This window comes from Pelmatolapia mariae, linkage group LG16_19 (assembly GCF_036321145.2).
Source record: "Pelmatolapia mariae isolate MD_Pm_ZW linkage group LG16_19, Pm_UMD_F_2, whole genome shotgun sequence".
NCBI lineage: Eukaryota > Metazoa > Chordata > Actinopteri > Cichliformes > Cichlidae > Pelmatolapia > Pelmatolapia mariae.
Genome location: NC_086241.1, coordinates 60,986,702 through 60,996,653, shown reverse-complemented (window position 1 = coordinate 60,996,653; position 9,952 = coordinate 60,986,702). Strand labels below are relative to the sequence as shown.

At 42.3% G+C, this 9,952-nt stretch overlaps 1 protein-coding gene across 1 annotated transcript; it reads left to right on the top strand.

Moving 5' to 3' along the window:
* Nucleotides 1-1,891: 1,891 nt before the first annotated feature.
* Nucleotides 1,892-8,832, top strand: golga5 (golgin A5). Its single transcript, XM_063498143.1, has 13 exons — nucleotides 1,892-2,046; nucleotides 4,116-4,760; nucleotides 5,862-6,059; nucleotides 6,154-6,373; nucleotides 6,468-6,591; nucleotides 6,676-6,879; nucleotides 7,010-7,180; nucleotides 7,270-7,398; nucleotides 7,492-7,590; nucleotides 7,716-7,935; nucleotides 8,056-8,155; nucleotides 8,252-8,315; nucleotides 8,443-8,832. Exons 2-13 carry the CDS (start codon nucleotides 4,124-4,126, stop codon nucleotides 8,518-8,520), a joined length of 2,244 nt encoding a protein of 747 aa, XP_063354213.1. The 5' UTR covers nucleotides 1,892-2,046; nucleotides 4,116-4,123; the 3' UTR covers nucleotides 8,521-8,832.
* Nucleotides 8,833-9,952: the final 1,120 nt, after the last annotated feature.

The following is a 9,952-nucleotide window of genomic DNA, read 5'->3' as shown; positions in this document are numbered from 1 at the left end:
TACTCATAATTACAGGACATGGATGTAAATACCTTTTATGGAAGGAAACCAAGGGAATGTGCACTTTCTGTTCTCAGAAAGTGAGGACAGTGAGCTTTCAGGGAGTGACATTGGAGTAGAGGAGTGGATCCCTGAATGAGGTTTGGGGAATACTTAGGAGCTCAGGGGTCAGGGATCAGTTGGTAAAGTAACTGTGCCTGTGTGTGTGTGTGTTAGTGCCCACATAGCAAGCAGGTCTGGCCAGGATCTGGTATCAAGTCGGCACTGCTGGCAGACTTCTGGCACGATAAGATGTATGTCATCCAGATAAGGGCCAGGCCTGGTATAGATGGCACTGTCTATGTGATGGCATGCCATATCTGGCTTGATTGTGGCTTGGTTTATGTGGCCCAGGCCTACAGAAAACAGGTCTGGCCCAGATCTGGCATCAATCTGGCACTTCTGACTGACTGATGTTTTGGTAGAATGTATGTCAACCAGATGTGTGCCAGGTCTGGCAATGACCCCACTGTTTATGCGATGGCATGCCATATCTCAGGTGGTAGAGCAGGTTACAAACTGATCGGAAGGCTAGTGGTTCGATCCCTGGCTCCTCCAGTCTGCATGTCAAGAGTGTGAATGTGTATGAATGTAGTTAGGAAGCACTCAGTTTGGTGAAAGTGGGTGAATGTGGCATGTTGTATATAGCACTTTGAGTAATCTGGGAGAGTAGAAAAGCATTATATAAGAATCAGTCTGTTCACTGTCTGAACAGAGTTTCGGCATGTTACTTTTGCACTGTTTTGCATGTTCCGGCACATGTTGTTATTACATGGCTTGATTAAGGTACACATTAGGCTGACATCTGGGGCCAGAACTGAAACTGTTCTGGGCCAGCACAGGGTCAGCAGTGTGTCTACAACTGGCCTTGTGCTGGCCCATGTGTGGGCCACCTCTGGCAAACCAGGTCTGGGCCACCAAAGGGCCGTCATTCTTTGCGGTATGTGGGCCATGTGTAAGCACATTGTGTGGGCCTGATCCGGGCCATACCAATTTTGCTGTGTGGGTGTGTGTGTATGTGTGGTCGTGTATTACTTATTGTTGTAGGGACACAAATTTCTTTACACACTCACATTGTGAGGTCTCGCCTACTTCATGGGGACAAATTGCAAGGTAAATCATTCAATTTTAGGGTGAAGGCTTGAGTCAGGGTTAGGGTAAGGTTCAGGCAGGGAATAGTGATGGGTAGAGTCAGGATAAGTCTCCAGTATATGAATGTAAGTTAATGAAATGTCCCCAAAAGTGATGGAAACACAACGTGTGTGTGTGTGTGTGTGTGTGTGTGTGTGTGTGTGTGTGTGTGCGCGCGCGTGCATGGGGTTAGGGTCAAATGTTGGATATTTTGGTGTTTTATTGTTCTGTGAAATGTTTACATTGTTTATTTGTTGTGTATTTATTTGTTCAACCTTGTTGTACTAATACAACTTATTATAGAATAACTTGGCATTTTACTACCCTTGTCGCACAGTGTTGCCTTGAAGCAACAAACCAATATCTGTTTGGGGGGGGGCAGGGTGTCACATTTTTTGATTGATATATTATTAGGGACCCTAAAGCTCCCCCAAAATAGGTAGAAATATTTTTTTCCCCAAAAATTAAAAAGTCATGCAGTAGAGGGTTAAAAAAATAAAGTAAAAAACTTACCAGTTGGTCAGGTCTTCTCCTTCGCCTCCTTCTTCTTAGTATTATTGTTGATGTTGTTGTTGTTCTCCATTAATTTATTTTTATTTACAGTAAAGTAAAGTCCTTAACAGAGGTGAGTTCTGCGCTTTGGAAACCCCGTTGGTTAATTTTCGATCAGGCTTTACTCAGGGCGCTCTGTTGTCGGGTCCTTATTTGCAGCGCTTCCTGGTCCACGTATTGAGAGGATCACCAACATCCTCCTTGACAGATGATGATATTTGACTTTGTTTTCCAAGCAGTTTTATTCTTTCACTCTGATCTGTTTAACCTCGGCGGCAGCCAGGTGACTGGAGACACCCTGAAACTAATACCTCTTGTCAAACGGTACGTTTAAACGTTTCCTTTAACAGTCAGCTAGCCTGTTAGCCGCAGCACTGATGGAGTTGATCCTGAATAACTGTGTTTACATCGTTTTACGATAACGTTAGAGTTAAAACACTTCCAATAACCCCCCTTTGTTCATTTACGTTTAACAAAAAAAGCGTGGTGTCGTTAAAAATAATAGTTGATTAAATTTCGCTGCTTAGTTTTTTGTTATAGCATGCTAGCTGTGCAGCATTTGTCGCAGGGAGAGTTTTAGTCCTGAGTCGAACTTGACAGGCTGCTCACAAAGCTGGAAGAGTCCCAACTTTAACTGTCTACAATTTGTTGCTGCGATCCTGTTTATTTAATATGGATCGATTCGCAGTTTTGCTTCCCTTCTAGTTCGGTCCTGTCTAGTTTCAATGCCATCCTCAGAATGCATTTATTGCCACCTTTATTTTGAGCAGTATGCACTTGGATTAAAAAAAAAACAAAAACTGCCTGCTTTTGCTTTGTTGGACCAGTAGTGCCTACCAGAGGGCAACAGGTCAAACAGCAAGTGCCCAGGGTGAGAGCTGTTTTGACCCTCTTGAGTGGATTCTTGCTTTTGCAACTGCTTTGAGAAAGGGAAGAGCACGGGCATTGATCTTTTCTGTTGTCTTTATAACCCTGTGGATAACTTTTATAGCTGCTGCAAAGCAGTTGGCATATTGCAGTGTTACCAAAAGTAGTTTCTCATCCGTGACTGTTATTCTTCAGAAACCTTATTAAGCGAATGCGCCACTGAGCTGTCTTACCTGCAGCTGTTGTGTTAGCAGACCAGGTGAGGTTGTCAGCAATAAAGGTTCTGAGAAACCCTCTCTACACAGCCTTTGTTGACAGCCAGGGGGAGGGGCTTTGCTCTGCTCTTCCTGTAGTCTACAGGAAGACATCAGAGTAGAATTATAGATCTAATGAAGGAGGGCATACAGTGGTGTGATGTGACAGAGGAGACTGTTAGGCTACGTTCACACTGCAGGCGAAAGTGCATCAAACCCGACTTTTTTGACTCTATGTGACCCATATCCGATCATGGTATGACAGTGTGAACGGCACAAATCCGATATTTTCAAATCCGACCTGGGTCACTTTCGCATGTGGTACTGAATCCGATACATAGCTGATGTTTTAGAAAGCGACTGCTGTTTGAATGGTCATGTCGCATTAAATCCGTCTTTTACGTCACTGACACAAGACAGATGCCAATTATCAGCGCCCAAGAAGACAACGTGAAAGCTTCCTGGCCATCCAGTGTAGATGTTGGTGAAACTGTTGGGAAGACAGCGTTGGAGAAACGTGAACATTTCATTTGTACTGTATAATCTGCAGATTCTGACAGAAATCTGCAAATATCCTTTGAAGCACCGCTCCTCTCTAAAACAGCAATAAGGATAATTATTAGGCCATATGTAAATAATAAATTAACTTTATAACTTAAAGCAAAATTGGGAAACGTAAAGTCCGAAACAAGTCTTTATATTAAGGGCCATCAGTCAAACAATACTGTTTGGTCTGGGTCTAAACGGAGCGCGTTGTGTGTAACGTCTTCTTTTGCGCATGCGGGTAGCTTTGAGAGTTCACACTAGAGCGCGTTTGCTGTCACATTTTTTTGTAGTGTGAACAAGCAGACAAAAAAATCGGATTTGATCAAAAAATCGGAATTGAGCATTAAGACCTGCAGTGTGAACGTAGCCTTAGAGAAAGAGGGGGATTAAGGCAGAAGATCTGTTATGGTTACCTGGGCTGGTCGTAGCCACACCAGAAGTAGCTCTGTCATGCACAGGTACAGTTAGGCAGTGTATCCTGAGCTTTTGAAACTGAAGGCCTCACTGGATGGTATCTCAGTGGTGATAATGATGAGGGGAGGTGAAATGCTATTTTACAGTTAAATTTAGCAGTCTAGATTTAGCGTCTGTCATTGACATACTGACCTTTACTCCACCACTGACCTTCCTTATGTTGTTAAATAGAAATCCAAGAACTTGGAAAGTAAATAAATATATTATCCATCAAGTAAATTTTTACATGTTGCTGTTTGTCTCTATCGCTAGGTTGGAAAATGTCTTGGTTTACTGACTTGGCTGGGAAAGCTGAAGACTTCCTGAATAAAGTAGACCAGGGTGCTGCTACTGCCCTGAGTAAAGGCCAGGAAAAATCATCCTCCTTTTCAATAGCCTATGGAGAAGAATCCACTGCTAAAACTGACTACAACTCTGCAGGGTACAAGACCAACCCAGCTGTGACACATCATACCTATGCATCCTCTCATGATACCCAGAGCTATATCTCTGCTGCAGCTGGCAACATCAAGAAATCTAATGCAACCATGCTGGCTGGGTCTGCCAACGTGACCAGTACACCCTTGGGTTCTGGTAGCAGCGCTCCCAACACTGGCAAGACTTCATCTGGGTTTGTGAGGCCCAAAAAGAGTGAGCAGAACGTGGACGATGACATGCTCTTTGATTTTCTGAATAGCTCTGAGCCTCAAGTCAGCAATCGGAGGGATTCAAGAAAGGACCTTGTAAAAGTGGTAGAGGCCCAAAACCCAACATCTCCCGCTTCCACCACTTCTTATACAACCCCATCAGTCCCCTCCACACCCCCTTCCACCCGGGGTGTATCAAGAGCTTCAAGCATGAGCTCATTATCTGCTCACAGCATCAAAACAGAGAACTCTGCTAAAGAGCAAGGCCAAGGTATGAGCAAAGCCAACAGTGCACTGTCTGACTAATTAACAACACTCAAACATTTTATAAACAATAAACTTTATTCACAGGAGAAGAAAATTTCAGCTTACAGTTAGGACAGTTTTTTTTTTTTAGCTTCTTCTTCACCTTTATCGGCACATCAATGCATTTTTGTCACATTACTTCTACTGATAGGCTCTCATGACTATGAGAGAAAAATTATGTGCGTGCTGAATCCTGAGCATGCACATGAAAGCAGCCTTTGTTTAAATAAATCAGTGATAGCATGCACTAATTTGCAAAGATTTAAAGAGTACAGTGAAAATGGAGTGAATAAACACATGAAAAGGAACTAATAATTAGTCACTTGGTAAGATAACAGTTACCTTCAAGAACATTCTGGTTTGTAATTACATATTGAAATAGTCAATTGCTTGAAGGGGTAAAATTATTTTACAACAAAATAAAGGTCTTTAAAGAAAGTGAATGAAAACTGGTGACTACTGTGCCACAGTCATAACTCAGCTTTTTTATATGAAACCCAGTAAAAACAAGAATCAATGTTTTTATTAGTAAATCTTTGCTTGAAGAGCTGAAATTAATTAAGGGGGTTTAAGAATGGAGTCAGAGGTGTACTTACAGATAGTCTCCATAATCTCTCATAAGCTCTTGAGAACTTGTTTGCTTTCAAAGCTAATTTTAAGTTATGTGGTTCTTGCAATTTAGAAAGACTTCCTGTTGGATTTCAGTGGCTGAGTAAAGAATATTATTAATACAGTACAGAACTGTAGCATCTGAATAAAGATGGATGGTATATTTTCTTATAGAGAGAGGGTGCAATATTGTTAATATGAACCACATGGGACCTAATACTGAACTTTGTGGGACTCCTTTTTAAAATGGTAAATTTACCACGTCCCACTAAAGAATTAACCCACTTAGTGTCCAAAACTTGACAGGGAACCTTAAAGTACAACGGTATGAAATAAGATAATTTTATATTAATGCTTTATTATACCAGTTTGTTGCTGTTTAGAAGTATAACATAAGAGCTACCACACTTATATCTGTAAATGCTGTTTTCTCTTTACTCTTGCCTGGCCACCACAGATACACCTGAGAGTTCAGACTCAGGCTTGGCTGTCCCTCTGGAGTCCAGCAGGCAAGAGCCTCCTCCACCAACAGAAGAACCACAGAACCAGATCCTGTCCAGCCTGCGTCTAGAGAACCAGTTGCTGCGCAGTGAGGTGGCCTCTCTGAATCAAGAGATGGCTTCAGTTATCCAGAGAGCAAAAGACTTACAAGATGGTTAGCAAAAAAGCCAATACTGAAACCCGAAAATGGCACACATTCACCTGGCTACACCTTTTCCTATGATTTAATTTGCTTTTTTCTCTCTTAGAGCTAAACCAGGCCCGTCTACGTGCAGACAAATGGAACTCGGAGCAGTCCCAGACTGACCGAACGTTACGAGAACTTCGGTCACAAGTCGATGACCTAACAGAAGCTCTCTCAGCCAAAGACGGTCAACTTGCAGTCCTAAAAATCAGGCTCGATGAAGCCGATCAGCTTCTAAAATCCCGCAGTGCTGCATTAGAGGAGGCACAGAAGGAAAAGTCAAAGTATGCTTTTGGAGCCAAAGTCTTAAATAGAAATTACACTAAACTTATAAAGAACTGATTTAGATAGCATTTTCTTGTCTTGTTTGATTTTTAGAATTATGCAAGACCACACAGAAGGGAACAGCATGCAGTCCCAAGCTCTGGAAACCTTACAGGAGAGGCTGCGAGAGGCTGAACTGGCGCTCAGAAGAGAACAGGACAGCTACCGGCAGATGCAGGTGCATCATTTTCTGTATTTACAACGGTTAAATATAGACTGGTCATATGGAAATGATGAGACTTAACTCTCTGTTCTTGTGTAGACTGAATATGCTGGCCGGCTCTCTAAATTGGAGGCTGAGAGGCAAATCCTTGCAGAAACAGTGACTGCAGCTGAGCGGCGAGCAGCAGAGGAGAAGTTCAAGGTCGACGACTTCCAACACCAACTAAAAAGTGCCAAAGCTGCAGCTGAGTCTGCCAAGCAAGAGTTACAAGACTATAAACAAAAAGCTTCACGCATCCTACAAGTAAGGCTTGTGGAGGCTCTCCCGAAAAATGATTTCATTGAAAGCTTTACCCTGGAGTAAAGTGTGGCTACGCACTATCTCATTATTATATGTTTGAACTTTTATTTAATACTTTTAAATGTTTGTTTAGTCCAAAGAGAAGTTGATCAGCAGTCTGAAGGAGGGATCTGGTCTAGACACCCTGGACGGCAGTGGGACCATGGCTCTGGAGCTTGAGGAGCTGCGTCATGAAAAGGACCTGCAGAGGGAGGAGATCCAAAAACTGCAGGGGCAAGTTCTCACTCTGAGGACTGAAATACAGGTGAGATACTATATGCAGTAGGAAAAAGCAAAATTACTTACTAGCGAGAGAGGCCAGTAATTCAGTGGAGGTTGAATTTTTGCTTACAGGATTTGGAGAATCAGGCGCTGGCAGAGGCAGAGACGTGGAGGGAGCAGCAGGCGCAGTTACAGGAGCAGCAGGCCTTACAGAACAGAGCAAAGCAGGAGGTAGAGGCTGAGGTGGAGCGCTACAAACAGGTAAAAGAGAGTTACAATAATAATAATAGGCTTAAAGTGATAAAAGCTGTGCACAAGCTGTTGTTTTGACTAACTTAATCTTTGTGCCTATAGGAGCTGCAGTACCTTGAGGAAGAGCACCATCGAGCCAAAACCACTCTGCAGAGTCGAATCAAAGACAGAGAAGATGAAATCCAAAAACTCAGGAACCAGGTCAGTACCTTAAAGTTATACAAAACAATTGAGGAGTCTCCTTCCCGGATCAGGACTTAGGGAACATTTGCTTTGTGTCTATTAAAACCACTGAATAATAATGTCTGATGAATTTCCTTTTGCAGTTGACCAACAAGACACTCAGCAACAGCCAAACAGAGCTTGAGAACCGGCTCCACCAGCTGACGGAGACACTGATCCAGAAGCAGACAATGCTGGAAGCTCTTGGCACGGAAAAAAACTCCCTCGTCTTTCAGCTGGAGCGCTTGGAGCAGCAGCTGAAGAATACTCAGGGAGGACAAAGTGGAGGGCCGGCAATCAACATGAGCGGTTTAGAGGGAGCAGGTAGGAGAAGCTGTCATTTGCTTTTTGTTTTGGTAAATGAGACCTGTTTTGAACAGTTGTTTTATTAAAAAACCTAATATATAATATACGCATTTACATTTCTCTGTTTTGGACTGTCAGGGGCAAGACAAAGAAACACACCTGTGCTCTTCAGTGACCAGGACAGTCCAGGAGTGTATGGAAAAGTACGTAAGGCAGCCAGCACAATTGACCGCTTCAGGTAAGCTTTCACTGTTCACCGTTTTACTGTGCTACAGTTCCATTGTTTTACCAGTGAAAAACTGTTCACTGTGACCAATACTTTTATTTCTAACAGCATAAGACTGGGAATCTTTCTGAGGCGCTACCCAATGGCCAGAGTTTTTGTCATCCTGTACATGGTCAGTGTTATTATTGAAATGATATGAACCCTTTGTTTAATGAGAGAGTGCTCAGTAGCTGGTAAAGTGGTCTGTAACATCTTTAGTTTATTCATGATCTTTTTTCTTCTTTTTTTTTTCTTTGCAGGCAGTACTGCACCTGTGGGTCATGATTGTTCTTCTGACCTACACACCAGAAATGCATGGTCGTCCTGATGGAAGATAGAAGGCCTGAGTTTTATGGTTGGGTATTTAAATATGTTTTCATTGGCCTTTAATGTAAGGAAGCTGCTGGAATATGGGCTCTGGGACCTCTCCCTGTTTTGCACAAATATGCTATGAATTAAAAGACATTTCCTCTAATTTCTTCTATATTGTTTCCAAATGAAGATGGGTAGCATTGAGTTTTAAAGTAATTACAGAGTGATATTGTCTTGGTGGTCTCCTAAACGGACATGAATCAAAAATTGTGTTGGTTTCAGAATTCTGAGAGATTGTATTTAACACTATGTACAAAAAATAATCTTTTAATAAATCAATTAGAAGGAAAAACTGAGACTGGCTCTTCTTTGTCACATTGTTTGAGCCACAAAGCAACAGAAAGGGAACCTTCACAGATCTTCTGCACAACACTCAGTTTAAAAGTATTTGAGGATTGAATATGATACGTTCAGATGAACAGAATCAAAATTCTGCGGGCTATGAAGAACACAAAAGGATGAACAGAGGATGCAAGGATGATGTGATAATACACAGTGTGACAAACAAAAAAGTATTTTCACACCAAAAAGATGGTTCCCAAAGAATTGTTAGCTGAAAACTCAGCATATCCTGACTTGGTGAGCAATGTATCCTTAAAAACTGCAGACAAACGGTATCTGAAGGTCATGTCCTTCAGAAACAGGAAAGACGGCAAAGACCTGGCACAAGACCAGACAAATGGTTGCAGTGGAAGGGCGGGTGTCAAGAAGTCATTTGGAGAAGGGTAAACAAGGAGAAAGGCTGAGGTATGCCAAATTAAGGAAGAACTGGACTGAAAATCTGTGGCAACAGGTCTAATAGAGTGATGAATCCAGAAGTGAAATATTTGGTTGAAATCATCATTGTTGTGCACCACAAGTAAAGAGTGAGGTACAACAGTGCCCATCCACAGCCATCTGTAAACAAAGTGGAGGCTCACACAGAGTGTTGTGGTTTGGAGCTCCACTTCATTCAGTGGTGTTGGGGATCTTGTTACAATTGATGGAATTTTGAATACAGAAAAGTACAGTCACATTTTGAACCACCATGCCACCATCTGGAAAGCATCTGATAAGCAGCGACTTCATATTTCAGCATGACAATGATCCCAAACAGACTGCCAGTGTAAGAGCATACCTGGATAGGGTTCCACTGTGTGTTTTCCTATCAGACATAGACTGGCTTTTCCACAGCCTGGGCATCAACATTATTGAAGCAGTGTGGGATCATCTCCAAACAGAATGGAGCAAAAGGCTGTCCACATCCAAAAAAGGGTTTTGACTGTCCTTCAAGAAGTCTGGAGAACTGAAGACTGTCTGAAGAAATTATAATAAAGCTTGCCTAAGACACTTCAGGCTGTTTTGAAGAATAAAGGTGATCAGACCAAACACTGAGTTTCAAGCTCTGCTTATCCCTTA